Source organism: Moschus berezovskii, chromosome X (genome assembly GCF_049115385.1).
Source record: "Moschus berezovskii isolate FMDL1 chromosome X, NW_MosBer_1.0, whole genome shotgun sequence".
Classification (NCBI taxonomy): domain Eukaryota; kingdom Metazoa; phylum Chordata; class Mammalia; order Artiodactyla; family Moschidae; genus Moschus; species Moschus berezovskii.
In genome coordinates, this window is record NC_142488.1 from 98907490 (window position 1) to 98926124 (window position 18635).

Sequence of the window (18635 nt, forward strand, 5' to 3'; positions counted from 1 at the left end):
CTGACCCTCATGTTGTTCAAGGGTGATATATATATACATACAATGGAATAATACTCTACTACTCAGCAATAGAAAGGAATGAACTATTGACACACTTCTAAATCACAAAGTAATTATGCTGAGTGAAAAGTTAGACAAAATGTATATTTTGTATAATTCCATTAATAAAAGCTTTGAAAATGCAAATTAATCCCTGGCGATGGAAAGCAAATCAGTTATTGCCTGGGGTTATGAGTAGAGGCAGGAGGAATTCATAAAGGGTGACAAGGAAATTTTTTTAATATTTATAATATTTCCTTTAATATTGTTATTTTTAAAAGATTTTATTTTTTTGGTGCAGTTTTAGGTTCACATAAAAATTGAAAGAGACACAGATTTCCCATATACGCCCTGCCCCCACACATGCATAGCCTCCCCAGCTATACCATAGTGGTACATTTGTTACAGTTGATGAACCTACATTGATATGTCATTATCACCCAAAATTTAAATTTTACCTTAGCATTCACTCTTGGTGTTATACATTCTGTGTGTTTGAAAAAATGTATAATGACAGGCGTCCATATTAAATTATCATACAGAGTATTTTCACTGACCTAAAAAAACTCTGCTCCCTCTATTGATCTCCCCAACCTGTACCCACTGGCATCCACTGATATTTTTACTGTTAGTATAATTTTACCTTTTCCAGAATGTCATATAGTTAGAATTACATGGTATGCAGCCTTTTCAGATTAACTCCTTTCAATTAGTGGTATGCATTTAAATTTCCTTTATGTCTTTTCATGGTGTGATAGCTTGCTTCTTTCTGGACTGATATTAATAATATTCCTTTGTCTGAATGCACCACATTCTATCTGTTCACCTACTGAAAGACATCTTGGTTGCTTCCAAGTTTGGCAACTATGAATAAAAATGCTATAAACATTCACGTGCAGGTTTTTGTGTGGACATAAATTTTCAACTCCTGTGGGTAAATACCAAGGAACACGATTGCTAGATCATATGATAAGAGTATGTTTAGTTTTGTAAGAAACTGCCAAAGTGTCTTCCAAAGTGGCTGCCCCATTTTGCATTTCACCAGTAATGAATAAGAGTTCCTGCTGCTTCACATCCTTGTCAACATTTGGTATTGTCAATACCCTGGATTTTGGCCATTTTGATGGGTGTGTAGAGGTATCTCATTGTTATTTTTTAATTTCCATTTCCCTGATGACATATGATGTGGAGCATTTTTTCATATGCTTACTTGCCATCTGTATATCTTTTTCAGTGAGGTATCAGTTAAAGTTTTTGTGAGTGAATCTCTGTCTCTTAGTTGTATCTCTTTGCAACCCCATGGAGTATAACCCCTTGAGGCTCCTCTGACCATGGAATTCTCCAGGCAAGAATACTGGAGTGGGTAGCCATTCCCTTTTTCAGGGGATCTTCCTGATCCAGGGATCAATCCTGGGTGTCCTGTACTGCAGGCTGATTCTTTACAGTCTGAGCCACCAGGGGAGCCCCATAGAGTCTTTGGCCCATTTTTTAAATCATGTTGTTTTCTTACTGTTGAGTTTTTAAGAGTTCTTTGTCTACTTTGGATAACAGACCTTTGTCAGATGTATCTTTTGAAAATATTTTTTCCCAATCTGTGATTTGTCTTCTTATTCTCTTGACATTGTTTCTTGCAGAGCAGAAGTTTTTCATTTTCTTGAAGTCCAGCTTATCAATTATTTCTTTTGTGGATTGTGCCCTTGTTGTAGCATCTGAAATGTCACCACCACATCCAAGGTCATCTAGGTTTTCTCCTATGTTATTTTCTAGGAGTTTTATGTTTTCCATTTAAGTCTCTCATCCATTTTGAGTTATTTTTGTGAAGGTGTAAGGTCTGTGTCTAGAATTTTTTTTTCCAGGGAATGTCCAGTTTTTCCAGCACCATTTGTTGAAAAGACAAGGAAATTTTTATGAGTGATAGATATGTTCATTTTTTTGGTTGTCTCATATATGACAAAAATTTTCAAATTGTGCACTTTAAGTGAAATTTATTGTATATTAATTTTACTTCAATAAAACTGCTTTTTAAAAATAAGTTTAACACAGAAGCATGTACATTCTGCCAAAGGAATGCGTTCAAGTACATACTGCTAAAAACAAAATTCACCAGACTGCTGATGAGAACAAGAAATCAATCGACATCCCTAAATTCATGTCATAGTCAAATATTATCTAAACAACATGTGCCCCTCTACCAGTTGCATCAACATTTACTGGGAGCATGTTAGAAATGCAGATTCTTAGGCTCCATAGCAGACCTACTGAATCTAACTCTGGGGGCAGGACCAGGTAACCTTGTTTCAACAAGCTGTCCAAGTGGTTCTGATGGAAACTAAAATTGAGATCTTCTGACCTGGATTGTTTCCATTTTGACAGTTCCTAAAGATCCATATTCTTGTTCTAATCACTTCAAATATTTCTTTGTGCTATATAATTACAAAGACAATAGAAATTATGCAAAAGAAGACACAGTTGCCCATAATTTATATAATTATAAGACCATTATAATTGCATTACCTAATTAAATCATTGTTTCCATTTGTCTGTTAAGGTTATTGCTTTGCCCATAATTTTGACTTTTTACAATAGTATAATCTGCTTCATTGACTATGCCAAAGCCTTTGACTGTGTGGATCACAATAAACTGTGGAAAATTCTGAAAGAGATGGGAATACCAGACCACCTGACCTGCCTCTTGAGAAACCTGTATGCAGGTCAGGAAGCAACAGTCAGAACTGGACATGGAACAACAGACTGGTTCCAAATAGGAAAAGGAGTACATCAAGGTTGTATATTGTCACCCTGCTTATTTAACTTATATGCAGAGTACATCATGAGGAACGCTGGGCTGGAAGAAGCACAAGCTGGAATCAAGGATGCCGGGAGAAATATCAATAACCTCAGATATGCAGATGACACCACCCTTATGGCAGAAAGTGAAGAGGCACTCGAAGGCCTCTTGATGAAAGTGAAAGAGGAGAGTGAAAAGGTTGGCTTGAAGCTCAGCGTTCAGAAAACGAAGATCATGGCATCTGGTCCCATCACTTCATGGGAAATAGATGGAAAAACAGTGGAAACAGTATCAGACTTTATTTTTTGGGGCTCCAAAATCACTGCGGATGCTGATTGCAGCCATGAAATTAAAAGACACTTACTCCTTGGAAGGAAAGTTATGACAAACCTAGATAGCATATTAAAAAGCAGAGACATTACTTTGCCAACCAAGGTCCGTCTAGTCAAAGCTATGGGTTTTCCAGTGGTCATGTATGGATATAAGAGTTGGACTGTGAAGAAAGCTGATCGCCGAAGAATTGATGCTTTTGAACTGTGGTGCTGGAGAAAACTCTTGAGAGTCCCTTATACTGCAAGGAGATCCAACCAGTCCATTCTAAAGGAGATCAGTCCTGGGTGTTCATTGGAAGGACTGATGCTAAAGCTGAAACTCCAATACTTTGACCACCTCATGTGACGAGTTGACTCACTGGAAAAAACTCTGATGCTGGGAGGGATTGGGGGCGGGAGAGAAGGGGACAACAGAGGATGAGATGGCTGGATGGCATCACCGACTCGATGGACATGAGTTTGAGTGAACTCCAGGAGTTGGTGATGGACAGGGAGGCCTGGCGTGCTGTGATTCATGGGGTCACAAAGAGTCGGACACAACTGAGCGACTGAACTGAACTGAACTGAATATTGTCATTGGGAGGATTAAATAAGTTGAAATATGGAAAAATTTGAGAATGAACTCTGGCATATAGAAAGTGTTCAATAACCCTTTTGCTATTGTTATTGTTGAGTGTTAGGTGCCTGTGTGATATTCAAGAGGAGATGTTTAAGACATTTGGCCCTGTGAACCCAGCTTTTAGGAAAAAATATGTTGATATTTGAGGTATCCCAGAGATAGGGTCAAAAAAGGGCATTCAATGTAATACCAATATTTAAGGGACAGGCAGAGAGAGAAGACTATTATTCCACAAAGAAAAATGAAAATAACTTTTTTTTTTATCCAAATGTGGGCAGGCAGCACAAACCAGATTTTTTTAAGTTTGACCTTCAGAAATAGGTGCACCACATCATTTTCTATGTTAGTGAGTGTTATTAGCAAATTACAGTAAAATCTAGGTAGTTATAAGGATTAAATAATTGCCTGACTACCAGTAGAAAGGGTATGCATGCAACAAATGTCAGCCTTCCCTACTTCCTGTATTAGGAATTAGGTTAGAGGACCCTCTTGCACCCTTTCCTCATGGAAGCCTTCTATAGTTTCTACTGCAGGAAACTTTCTACCTTTTGAAGACTGGGGGTTGCTATTGTAATTTTTCTGCTACTTTCCTCCAGTAGTTGCCATTCTGCCTTTCTTGGGATGATACTGCTCTGTCAGCTAGATAGGACTGCAACATTATTTGACTATTGTGTGAGGAGATTTCAGGATAGGAATCTGGTATAGGTATATGGTTTTTATTAATACAAGTGTAGTTAAGCTTTTTAGCACTCTCTACTTTGTTTCTAGTTTATTCCTCTGTTATCTATAGCTCAGGTAGCAATTTGACTTCTGCAACTTTATAGTTCTCTTCAAGCATTAGATTCAAGTTTTGGCATAGATATGCTCTAAATACCAGCGGAGATCCTAAAATAAAGCTGTGCTTTCCACTTATGGAAATCTACTCCAACTAGATCATTTTATTTCATTCTAGCTTCCTTTATGACTGGCACTTTTGATTAGATTTCTGTTACCAGCTCTGCTAGAAATGGGCTATGTAGTAAATTCAGGCAATCCAGGTCTAAAATTTTTTAATCTTCTATTTCTCTTTTCTTGTTCTGTTTCCTTCAAAATAATGGAATTGAGATTCTGTGTGTGTGTGTGTGTGTTTCTTGCTCAGTCGTGTCTGACTCTTTGCAAATCTGTGGACTTTAGCCCACCAGGCTCTTCTGTCCATGGACTTCTCCAGGCAAGAATACTGGAATGAGTTGCCATTTCCTTCTCCAGGCAAGAATACTGGAGTGGGTTGCCATTTCCTTCTCCAGGTCATCTTACCAACCCAGGGATTGAACCTGGGTCTCCCACATTGCAGACAGATTCTTTACCATCTAAGCCACCAGGGAAGCCCTTTGGATGCTAAATCATCACAAACCTATGAGTAATTAAAACAACAAAGAGATATATTTACTGAAAATAGAAAATACAGTATTATGTCAATAATGATAATTATTGTCAATGCTACAGGAATGCTGAGACCTGCCATTAATTGGGTAACATTTGCTTCATTGGTTTTGAAGTAATAAGTGAAAACTGACCAGAAGTCACCTTTTCAAAGTTCTTATATTTATTATAGTATGATTCAACATAACAAGAAATTATTTAGTACAAGATTATCTAAGCTATCCAGGCTAAACTTAGTACTTAACACACACACACACAGATAGACATTCCCACTGGGATTGTGAATGAAAGTCTGTTGTCCCTTAACCTCCAGGGGTATATACCTCTTATGGGCCATTAGTCAGTTGCCTTGCCAGTATAGATGCTTCGTCTTTCTCACATGCTGCCTAGGCTGTCACTGTGGATAGAATCTGGGGAGAGGGGTTCCCAGAACAAGGTCCAGAGCCTTTGGCCAGAGACTCAACCTTCAAGCCTTAGAAAAGTAAAGGAACTGCATACAGCCAAGCAGTTGAAAGCTCATGCCTTGGAACTATGAACCCTTGGGGTTCTTAAATGTAATAGTGGTGAATTTGCTTTCTGTGATTGGATCTCCTGAAGATGTTGGGGTTCACACTCTTCGCATAATTGACTGTATGCAAGTTAATTAACTCTAATATGTCTAATGGTATGTTAGTACACATGGTGGCTCTGTAGCCCCCACCTATCTGGTTGTAGAGATTTGCACATCAGGCAACCTTTGTTGATAGATGCTGATAAGATGTGGTGGATCCTCACTAGTAGGTAGGCAGCCCTGCTCTGCTGGTGTTGATAAGTGCTGTGGTCAGAACTGCAACTTAAGTCATAATTGGTGGTGGTTTTTTCTTTTTGTTTTTTTCCAGAACAAACATGGATTCATTTTTTGTTTAATTTTACAATCAGAAAAAATATATAAAGATCTTGATATTATCAAGCCCTTTTCTAACTAACTTATCACTAACCAGCTAATTAATTTCCGTTATGAATAATCCTACAACTCTATGCTCTACTACAAACCTGAAATCTTCTCTGATGTTCTTTTAACCTTCTTCATCTGTGTACCATACTTATTTCATTGTAACCCCTTCAGACCTAGTTTCCTGAATTTACTGCCATCTTCCCTGTTAAATTCTTCATGTCAGTATGTTTCAACTTTATTTCATCTCTGATAAGCCTTTAAATTTTATGAGAAAGCAAGAGATTACATTACTAAATATGATATAAATTTAGATTGGTTTGTGTTATTCTACTCATATCATATGGTTTTCTTCATGTTAGTAGATACTCTGAATTTAGCATAAATAAATTAATCTTCTCTAGATAGTCATTTGATGTTTTTGAATCTCATCCATGCTTCTGCTTGAAAATTGACGAGTGACCTTATCTTTCTTTCTTGTTCAATTGCAGGGGGAGAGAGGATTTCCAGGTTTGGAAGGCCACCCAGGTTTGCCTGGATTTCCAGGTCCAGAAGGGCCCCCAGGGCCTCGGGGACAAAAGGTACGTGCCAAGTTGCCAGTCAGTAATACCAAAGAAATGAAGCCATCTTAATATGGGATAAGTGTCAGATGAATTAAAAAGTTACTGAATTACAGCCATAAACTAATATTTAAATAAAACAGTAGAATGGCCAAGAATTTATACTTTATTTTTGGTTTTTGTAAAAGGCTAAATATTACTGCTGTATTCAAATGCTTTTGGAAGATACTGTTAATGGTGTGTGGTTATTGGGATCCTGAACAAAAATTAAGTCCTCTCAGAAGCTCAGCTGAACTGGAGAGAGCTGAACTGCCAGGTGTCAGAGTACTGGTTAAGACAACAAGCCAAAATGAAAGTAACAGTCAAGCCTTTAGTCACTTACTGTGACAATGTGTATAAGCAAAACATAAACCAGAGAAAGTGTGGATTTCGCCACTGTTCTGTTATTCCTCATGGAAAAGTGCCAGTGAGAGTCAAATGCTTCAGCATGGGGAATTGTTTCATTGCTCCGGAAGCTTGGAGGGAAAAAAACTGTTGTTTTTTAGTATACCAGAGGGCTGGATGGATGCAGGGAGAGAGGGAAGAGCTAGGAGTGGAAAAGTACAGAGAACAGAAAAAAATGTCCTCAAGGTCTCCATCCTGCACTCAGCAAAGAGGTCTTCACCAAGGCTCCATATAAAGAGGCCTTTCAATGCAGATGTGCATAAGAGCATGACCAGCCAGGAGGACTGATGCCTTAACTACAACTCCCTTCAGAGACTGACATGCATTGACTGTGCACTAATTCTGGTGTGGGATGGGCCACTTTCCTATATGAGGCTTTCTGGCGTGGGATGGGCAGCTTTTCTATATGAGGTCTTTGTAGTTGGGTCTGAAAAATCACATGTAGGTCGTTAGCCAGGAGCCAGACTCCTCAATTTCATCTCTTGATTTTTTAAGACCCAAATGAGAAACATAAGTCACTCCAACATGGACCTGGATGGGTCAGACTTTGAGGAGTTATGTCACAATATAATTAGTATGAGGCTACAGTGGATCATGGTCATGATCAAAATTACTCCAAGGAGGATGATCAGGCCTGCCTGGAGGAGTGAGCGTAACCATTAGCCCCAACCATTGGGCTTCCCTGGTGGCTCAGACAGTTACCAAGCCAGGAATAGATGGCCCATAGCCCATCTGATCAAATTTAGAGAGCCATAAGACTTTTTTCTTAAGTCTGGTAATAGACTGCTCTACCTTGCCAGTTTTAGTGATATAGGTACATCATGAAGTTCTGGCAATAGCAAGACTATTCCTTGGTTGGCCAGCAGGAAGTTGAAGACTAGGCTGTTAATCCAGTACTATTCAGGCCAGGTTGTTGAGGCTGGTCTGTTATGCTTCCAAAGCTGAAGTGGTATCATTAATGACTTTAGTAGAGGTCAAGGACAAGTTGGGGCTTCCCTGGTAACTCAGCTGGTAAAGAATCCACCTGCTGATTCCTGGGTTAGGTAGATCCCATGGAGAAGGGATAGGCTACCCACTCCAGTATTCTTGGGCTTCCCTGGTGGCTCAGCTGGTAAAGAATCCATTATCATTGTGGGAGGCCTTAGTTTGATCCCTGGGTTGGGAAGATACCCTGGAGAAAGGAATAGTTACCCACTCCAGTATTCTGGCCAATAATTCCATGGACTTTATAGTCTATGGGGTCACAAAGAGTCAGACACAACAGAGAAACTTTCACTTTCACTTCACTTTCAAGGACAAGTTGCACACAACTTTTCCTAATGAATGTGGGAAAAGTTGCCAGGAACAAAAACATGAGCAGACTATTCTCCTGAGTAACCACAATCTACCTTGAGTTCCACTCTTACTCTATTTTACTGTGATGTGTTCAATGGGAGAGGCTGTTTTGAATATTTAGAAGTCTTTTGTCAATGCCCCCGTTATGTACATTGGTCAGAAAGTCAAAGGCCTGACTTTTACAAAAGAAATATCCCAAGGTGGGGTGCACACGGTGATGGGAGGGTAAAAGTCATTGGTAATCATGGGAATCAAACAGCCAGAAGTCGCTCCTGGTGGGTAGAGTCCTTGAGTGGAATTGCAAAATTTGTATAAGGTAGGGGAATGTATTGGGGAGAAGGCCACCACTATTGATGTCAAAATAGCTCCAATGGCAAATCCCATATCCCTTTTCCCAGATGCCTCAGTTAATCCCAATTTAGGAACAAGTTGACATCTGAAGAGGTGTTTTATTTCTGTAGCATCAGAGTCCAACTGTGGCAACACATCAGTGTAACAAGGTTGGGATATCTGAGGTACTAAGAATTTCCATGTTTAGAGAAATACCCATTTGTTGTATTCAGAGACACAGCAGACATTTATCTGCAGGGTTGGGTGATGGGTGACATGTCTACCCGTTTGTCAAATTGAGTGGTGGCTATCTGAGACAAGTGTATCAATGAATCTGGTGAGGAGGAAGTCCCACAGGCTTTTCTATGAGAGAGAAAGAAGAGAGGGTAGATACATACACCCTCCCTCTCCTGTACCCACGCTCAAAGATCCAAAGATGCTGCCATCCTGTCAGTTGGTAATACTTTTCCCAATTGACTTCTGTGTGGGCAGTCTCTCCTATATCATGAGCAAGGATAACATCTTATGTGCATGTTAAGATATGGAATGGGAAGAGATAATAGTGAATTTTAAGATTGGGAGAAGGTTTGGAGTTTTTTAATGGCTCTTTTGGCTCATTCTCCTTTACTATCTGTATTAGTTAGACTGATTAACTGATAGATGAAGGGGCTAGTTCTGTTCATTTTCCTGGAAAAGAAAACTGGTTTAAAAACCCTTTTTTCCCCTAATTTTATTTCATGGAATAGTGGTACATCATGCCATTAGAGCATGAAGGGAATCAAATGGATACTTACCAAGTGTTCTTCTTAGTAAAGGGGGAAATTAACTTAAATACATAATACTTTTTAACACTCTACCATAGCATAGATTGTGGGAATAGGTTTGCACATGCTCTCTGAGGAGGTGACAATTCACCAAGGAATTTTGTTAGATTCAAGAATAGACAGGACTTGTATAAATTTCCTGAATAGAGAACTTTTACACTGAGGAAAAAGCAAAACTCCAAATGACTGCATAAAATTTAAGTAGGTGGGACATACAACAGAATTTCCTAGTCTAATGAGGTATAAAACATCAGAATATTTCTGGTACACCCAAGTGCAACACAGAAATAGCAGAAAGATCTGAGTCAAGTGGATATAATTGAACACTAGGTGCTTAGTTGCTCAGTCGTGTCCCACTCTTTGCGACCCTATGGATTGTAGCTCTCCATGCTCCTCTGTCCATGGGATTCTCCAGGCAAGAATACTGGAGTGAGGTGTCATTTCCTGCTCCAGGGGAATCTTCCTGACCCAGGGATTGAATTGGGGTCTCCTGCATTGCAGGTGGATTCTTTACTGTTGGAGCCACCAAGGAAGCCCAGTGAGTGAAAGTCTCTCAGTCATGTCTGACTCTTTGCGACCCCTTGAACTATACAGTTCATGGTATTCTCCAGGCCAGAATACTGGAATGGGTAGCTATCCCCTTCTCCAGGGGATCTTCCCAACCCAGGTATCAAACCCAGGTCTCCCACATTGCAGGCTGAGGTAAGCCACCAGGTAAGCCCAGAATTGGGCACTAACTCAGCAGTAATCCACACACACTGCTGGCAAAGGACATCTCAATGAATTCCATCTTGTACTAGACTGTCCCACCCCCTTAACACCTTGAAACTACTTAAGCTCTCCATAACAGGCACAGCCTTGTGAAAATGAGATGGGAAGTCCAGTCAATTGAGGTTAAATTTCAGCGATGTTAGTGAAATGGGTCCTTAGTAATTAAGTTGAACCATAAAAAAATAAAGTTACATTTGTTGTATCTGAGTTTACCTGGTATTAAGTGCTGAGTTTCTTGCACACCATTCTCACTGAGTGGTTTCAGTTTTAATAAAATTTATGTCAAATTATTGAAAACTAACTACATTATGTTTTTTTGAAATAATTTACAATTAATTGGGACTATTGTACAGCAGTAAGATAATTTTTAAAGGTGTAATTGTGTGAAGTTTAAATTAAGAAAACAATTCAATCTTTTGCTGTGACTCCATTTCTGTATCCATAAAATGAGGTTTCACTGCTTTCTAAGCTCTGGGGTTTTTTAATTGGAAGCACTTTGTGTTTCAGTCTCCACTATGACTTCATACTTCCCAATATAGCTGAATTTATACTTTTTATGTGATTGGATGTTTGGACACATTGTATATATTAATGTACATACCAAGTCAAAAATTTTGTAGGATTATTCTTTAATATATATAAAACTTTCCAAAGTACTTCTTTATTCTTAAAAATAATTGGTTTTCCATATGTAATGTATTCATTTTGTTCAAAATAAATTAACATAAAAGGTATACAGTGAAAAATAACTCCTTTCCACTGTGTCCATTAGCCACTGAGGTCTATATATTCATAATGAGTACTCATGTTATTTTCTTGTGAAAATTGAGCATCTTTTCATTTCTGTGAACTGTGTGTTTATATAATTTACCCACTTTTCTACTGGATTGTTGGTGTTTTCATATTTCAGTGAGCTATTTATATTTCAGGGAGATTGTCCTTTATCTGTGTATGTGTATATTTATGTGCCTCTGTGTTTATCGAAGGTCTTTTTTGGCTTTTGGGTTTTGAATAGGAAATGCCATCCCCACTGTAAGACTGTAAAATAATTCTCACATGTTTTATTCCAGTATATTAATAGTTACACTTTTTTCATGTAAATATTATATCAATTTCTAATTCACCCTGGTATGATTTGTGATATAAATTCTACTTTTATTTTCTAGATGTCCTCACAAGTGTGTCCCAATATAATTTTCTGTACTGATTTATAATGCATTTTCATTATATATCAAATTCACATGATTATATGGATCTGTTTCTGGACTTCTCATACTCTTCCAATGGTCTGCTTATTCATATATCAGAACCAAACTATTTTAATTATTGACCTGTTATATTTTATCTAACAATGCTAGTGTCCCCTCATTTGTCTTTTTATTCTTCAGAATTTTTCTCAGTCACCTTGTCTTACAAATCTTACACATCTTATTCAGTTTGATGCTAAATATTTTATCTTTTTCTGCTATTATAAATTGCATATTACCTTACTGAATTATTTTATTGACTATAGTAAGTTTTCCTTTAATTAACTTGGATTTCCCATGCATACAAACATATTATTTACAAATAATTCATTTTGTCTCATTTTTCCCAATTTTTATATCTCTAATTTCTTTTATTTAGCCATGTTGCTTAGTATGACCAATATAGTACTAAGGCATACTTGTCTTATTTCTGCCTTCAGTGGGAAGACATAAAATGATTCATTGAGCAATCAGTCTTCTAGTTTTACAATAGATTTAGATTTACTTTATTATTTTTTTTAATTTTTATTTTTATTGGAGGCTAATTATTTTACAATATTATATTGGTTGGTTTTGCCATACATTGACATGAATCTGACCTGGGTGTACATGAGTTCCCCCTCCTGAAACCACTCCCACCTCCCTTCCTCCTACTGGGTCATCCCCTCATACCAGCCCCAAGCATCCTGTAACATGCATCAACCCTGAACTGGCGATTCGTTTCACATATGATAATATACATGTTTCAATGCCATTCTCCCAAACCATCCCACCCTCACCCTCTCCCACAGAGTCCCAAAGACTGTTTTATACATCTGTGTCTCTTTCGCTGTCTCGTATACAAGGTTATCATTTGCATCTTTCTAAATTCCATATATATGCATTAGTATATTGTATTGGTGTTTTTCTTTCTGGCTTACTTCACTCTGTATAATAGGCTCTAGTTTCATCCACCTTATTAGAACTGGTTCAAATGCATTCTTTTTAATGGCTGAGCATTGTGTATATGTACCAAAGCTTTCTTATCCATTCGTCTGCAGATGGACATCTAGGTTGCTTCCATGTCCTCGCTATTATAAACAGTGCTGCAATGAACATTGGAGTACATGTGTCTCTTTCAGTTCTGGTTTCCTTGGTGTGTATGCCCAGGAGTGCGATTGCTGGATCATATGGCAGTTCTATTTCCAGTTTTTTGAGGAATCTCCACACTGTTCTCCATAGTGGCTGTACTAGTTTGCATTCCCACCAACAGTGTAAGAGGGTTCCCTTCTCTGCACACCCTCTCCAGCATTTATTGCATGTAGACTTTTGGATAGCAGCCATTCTGACTGGTGTGAAATGGTATCTCATTGTGGTTTTGATTTGCATTTCTCTGATTATGAGGGATGTTGAGCATTTTTTCATGTGTTTGTTAGTCATCTTTATGTCTTCCTTGGAGAAATGTCTGTTTAGTTCTTTGGCCCATTTTTTGATTGGGTCATTTATTTTTCTGGAATTGAGCTGCAGGAGCTGCTTGTATGTTTTGGACATTAATCCTTTATCAGTTGCTTCATTTGCTATTATTTTCTCCCATTCTGAAGGCTGTCTTTTCACCTTGCTTATAGTTTTCTTTGCTGTGCAGAAGCTTTTGATTTTAATTAGGTCCCATTTGTTTATTTTTGCTTTTATTTCCAATATTCTGGGAGGTGGGTCTTGGAGAATCCTGCTGTGATTTATGTCAGAGAGTGTTTTGCCTATGTTCTCCTCTAGGAGTTTTATAGTTTCTGGTCTTACATTTAGCTCTCTAATCCATTTTGAGTTTATTTTGGTGTATGGTGTTAGGAAGTGTTCTAGTTTCATTCTTTTACAAGTGGCTGACCAGTTTTCCCAGCACCACTTGTTAAAGAGACTGTCTTTTGTCCATTTTATATTCTTGCCTCCTTTGTCAAAGATAAGGTGTCCATAGGTGCGTGGATTTATCTCTGGGCTTTCTATTTTGTTCCATTGATCTATATTTCTGTCTTTCTGCCAGTACCATACTGTCTTGATGACTGTGGCTTCGTAGTAGAGCCTGAAGTCTGGCAGGTTAATTCCCCCAGTTCCAATTTTCTTCCTCAAGATTGCTTTGGCTATTCGAGTTTTTTTGTATTTCCATACACATTGTGAGATTATTTGTTCTAGTTCTGTGAAAAATATCGTTGGTAGCTTGATAGGGATTGCATTGAATGTATAAATTACTTTGGGTATTATACTCATTTTTACAATATTTATTCTTCCAATCCATGAACACGGTATATTTCTCCATCTATTAGTGTCCTCTTTGATTACTTTCACTAGTGTTTTATAGTTTTCTATGAACAAGTCTTTTGTTTCCTTAGGTAGATATATTCCTAAGTATTTAATTCTTTTCGTTGCAACAGTGAATGGAATAGTTTCCTTAATTTCTCTTTCTATTTTCTCATTATTAGTGTATAGGTATGTAAGTGATTTCTGTGTGTTGATTTTATATCCTGCGACTTTACTGTATTCATTGATTAGCTCTAGTAGTTTTCTGGTAGAGTCTCTAGGGTTTTCTCTGTAGAGGATCATGTCATCAGTGAACAGTGAAAGTTTTACTTCTTCTTTTCCAATTTGTATTCCTTTTATGTCTTTTTCTGCTCTGATTGCTGTAGCCAAAACTTCCAGAACTATGTTGAATAGTAGTGGTGAGAGTGGGCACCCTTGTCTTGTTCCTGACTTTAGGGGAAATGCTTTCAATTTTTCACCATTGAGGATAATGTTTGCTGTGGGTTTGTCATATATAGCTTTTATTTTTATGTTGAGATATGTCCCTTCTATTCCCACTTTCTGGAGGGTTTTTATCATCAATGGATGTTGAATTTTGTCGAAGGCTTTCTCTGCATCTATTGAGATAATCATATGATTTTTATTTTTCAGTTTGTTAATGTGGTGTATTACATTGATTGATTTGCGGATATTGAAGAATCCTTGCATTCCTGGGATAAAGCCCACTTGGTCATGATGTATGATCTTCTTAATGTGTTGTTGGATTCTGATTGCTAGAATTTTATTAAGATTTTTGCATCTATGTTCATCAGTGATATTGGCCTGTAGTTTTCTTTTTTGTGGCATCTTTGTCAGGTTTCGCTATTAGGGTGATGGTGGCCTCATAAAATGAGTTTGGAAGTTTCCCTTCCTCAGCAATTTTCTGGAAGAGTTTGAGTAGAATAGGTGTTAGCTCTTCTCTAAATTTTTGGTAGAATTCAGCTGTGAAGCCGTCTGGACCTGGGCTTTTGTTTGCTGGAAGGTTTCTGATTACAGCCTCTAGTTTCGTGCTTGTGATGGGTCTGTTCAGATTTTCTATTTCTTCCTGGTTCAGTTTTGGAAAGTTATACTTTTCTAGGACTTTGTCCATTTCTTCCAGGTTATTCATTTTATTGCCATATAATTGCTGATAGTATTCTCTAATAATCCTTTGTATTTCTGTGTTGTCGGTTGTGATCTCTCCATTTTCATTTCTAATTTTATTGATTTGGTTCTTCTCCCTTTGTTTCTTGATGAGTCTGGCTGCTGGTTTTTCAATTTTATTTACCTTCTCAAAGAACCAGCTTTTGGCTTTGTTGATTTTTGCTATGGTCTCTTTTGTATCTTTTGCATTTATCTCTGCCCTAATTTTTACGATTTCTTTCCTTCTACTAACCCTGGGGTTCTTCATTTCTTCTTTTTCTAGTTTCTTTAGATGTAAGGTTAGGTGATTTAGTTGACTTTTTTCTTGTTTCTTGAGGTGTGCCTGTATTGCTATGAACTTCCCCCTTAGCACTGCTTTTACAGTGTCCCAGAGGTTTTGGGTTGTTGTGTTTTCATTTTCATTCATTTCTATGCATATTTTGATTTCTCTTTTGATTTCTTCTATGATTTGTTCATTATTCAGCAGCGTGTTGTTCAGCCTCCATATGTTGGCATTTTTAATGGTTTTTCTCCCGTAATTGAGATCTAATATTACTGCATTGTGGTCAGAAAAGATGCCTGGAATGATTTCAGTTTATTTGAATTTACCAAGGCTAGATTTATGGCCCAGGATGTGATCTATCCTGGAAAAGGTTCCATGTGCGCTTGAGAAAAAGGTGAAATTCATTGTTTTGGGGTGAAATGTCCTATAGATATCTATTAGGTCTAACTGGTCTATTGTATCATTTAAAGTTTGTGTTTCCTTTTTAATTTTCTGTTTAGTTGATCTATCCATAGATGTAAGTGGGGTATTAAAATCTCCCACTATTATTGCATTGTTGTTAGTTTCCCCTTTCATACTTGTTAGTAATTGTCTTACATATTGTGGTGCTCCTATGTTGGGTGCATAAATATTTATAATTGTTATATCTTCTTCTTGGATTGATACTTTGATCATTATATAGTTTCCTTTTTTGTCTCTATTCACACCCTTTGTTTTACAGTCTATTTTATCTGATATGAGTATTGCTACCCCTGCTTTCTTTTGGTCTCTATTTGCGTGGAATACCTTTTTCCAGCCCTTCATTTCAGTCTGTATGTGTCCCTCGTTTTGAGGTGGGTCTCATGCAGACAACATATATGGGGTTCTTGTTTTCGTATCCATTCAGCCAGCCTTTGTCTTTTATTTGGGGCATTCAACCCATTTACGTTTAAGGTAATTATTTATAAGTAAGAGTGAACATAGACATTCTAGGAATCAGTGAATTAAAATGGACTGGAATGGGTGAATTTAACTCAGATGACCATTATATCTACTACTGTGGGCAGGAATCCCTTAGAAGAAATGGAGTAACCATCATGGTCAACAAAAGAGTCCGAAATGCAGTACTCGGATGCAGTCTTAAAAACGACAGAATGATTTCTGTTCGTTTCCAAGGCAAACCATTCAATATTACAGTAAAGCAAGTCAGTGCCCCAACCAGTAATGCTGAAGAAGCCCAAGTTGAACGGTTCTATGAAGACCTACAAGACCTTTTAGAACTAACACCCAAGAAAGATGTCCTTTTCGTTATAGGGGACTGGAATGCAAAAGTAGGAAGTGAAGAAATACCTGGAGTAACAGGCAAATTTGGCCTTGGAGCACGGAATGAAGCAGGGCAAAGGCTAATAGAGTTTTGACAAGAGAACGCACGGGTCATAGCAAACACCCTCTTCCAACAACACAAGAGAAGACTCTACACATGGACATCACCAGATGGTCAACACCGAAATCAGATTTATTGTATTCTTTGCAGCCAAAGATGGAGAAGCTCTATACAGTTAGCAAAAACAAGACCAGGAGCTGACTGTGGCTCAGATCATGAACTCCTTATTGCCAAATTCAGACTTAAATTGAAGAAAGTAGGGAAAACCACTAGACCATTCAGATATGACCTCAATCAAATCCCTTATGATTATACAGTGGAAGTGAGAAATAGATTCAAGGGACTAGATCTGATCGATAGAGTGCCTGATGAACTCTGGAGGGAGGTTTGTGACATTGTGCAGGAGACAGGGACGAAGACCATCCCCATGGAAAAGAAATGCAAAAAAGCAAAGTGGCTGTCTGGGGAGGCCTTACAAATAGCTGTGAAAAGAAGAGAAGCGAAAAGCAAAGGAGAAAAGGAAAGATATAAGCATCTGAATGCAGAGTTCCAAAGAATAGCACGGAGAGATAAGAAAGCCTTCCTCAGTGATCAATGCAAAGAAATAGAGGAAAACAACAGAATAGGAAAAACAAGAGATCTCTTCAAGAAAATTAGAGATATCAAGGGAACATTTCATGCACAGATGGGCTCGATAAAGGACAGAAATGGTATGGACCTAAGAGAAGCAGAAGATATTAAGAAGAGGTGGCAAGAATACACAGAAGAACTGTCCAAAAAAGATCTTCACGACCAAGATAGTCACGATAACGTGATCACTGACCTAGAGCCAGACATCCTGGAATGTGAAGTCAAGTGGGCCTTAGAAAGCATCACTATGAACAAAGCTAGTGGAGGTTATGGAATTCCAGTTGAGCTATTTCAAATCTTGAAAGATGATGCTGTGAAAGTGCTGCACTCAATACGCCAGCAAATTTGAAAAACTCAGCAGTGGCCACAGGACTGGAAAAGGTCAGTCTTCATTCCAATCCCAAAGAAAGGGAATGCCAAAGAATGCTCAAACTACCGCACAATTGCACTCATCTCACACGCTAGTAAAGTCATGCTCAAAATTCTCCAAGCCAGGCTTCAGCAATATGTGAACTGTGAACTTCCAGATGTTCAAGCAGGTTTTAGAAAAGGCTGAGGCACCAGAGATCAAATTGCCAACATACGCTGGATCATGGAGAAAGCAAGAGAGTTCCAGAAAAACATCTATTTCTCCTTCAATGACACTGCCAAAGCCTTTGACTGTGTGGATCACAATAAACTGTGGAAAATTCTGAAAGAGTTGGGAATACCAGACCACCTGACCTGCCTCTTGAGAAACCTGTATGCAAGTCAGGAAGCAACAGTCAGAACTGGACAGGGAACAACAGACTGGTTCCAAATAGGAAAAGGAGGACGTCAAGGCTGTATATTGTCACCTTGCTTATTTAACTTATATTCAGAGTACATCACGAGGAATGCTGGGCTGGAAGAAGCACAAGGTGGAATCAAGATTGCCGGGAGAAATATCAATAACCTCAGATATGCAGATGACACCACCCTTATGGCAGAAAGTGAAGAGGAACTCAAAAGCCTCTTGATGAAAGTGAAAGAGGAGAGTGAAAAGGTTGGCTTGAAGCTCAACATTCAGGAAACAAAGATCATGGCATCTGGTCCCATCACTTCATGGGAAATAGATGGAAAAACAGTGGAAACAGTGTCAGACTTTATTTTTTTTGGGGCTCCAAAATCACTGCGGATGCTGATTGCAGCCATGAAATTAAAAGACCCTTGCTCCTTGGAAGGAAAGTTATGACCAACCTAGATAGCATATTAAAAAGCAGAGACATTACTTTGCCAACCAAGGTCCGTCTAGTCAAGGCTATGGTTTTTCCCA

The 18635-nt window shown here is 38.2% G+C and overlaps 1 protein-coding gene across 1 annotated transcript in view; it reads left to right on the plus strand.

Moving 5' to 3' along the window:
- Positions 1-18635, plus strand: part of COL4A5 (collagen type IV alpha 5 chain) — a 273861-nt gene that overhangs the window by 121858 nt on the left and 133368 nt on the right. Inside the window, exon 3 of the mRNA XM_055438264.2 lies at positions 6620-6709. Within this exon, the coding sequence (XP_055294239.1) occupies positions 6620-6709 (90 nt within the window). The remainder of the gene's footprint in view (positions 1-6619; positions 6710-18635) is intronic.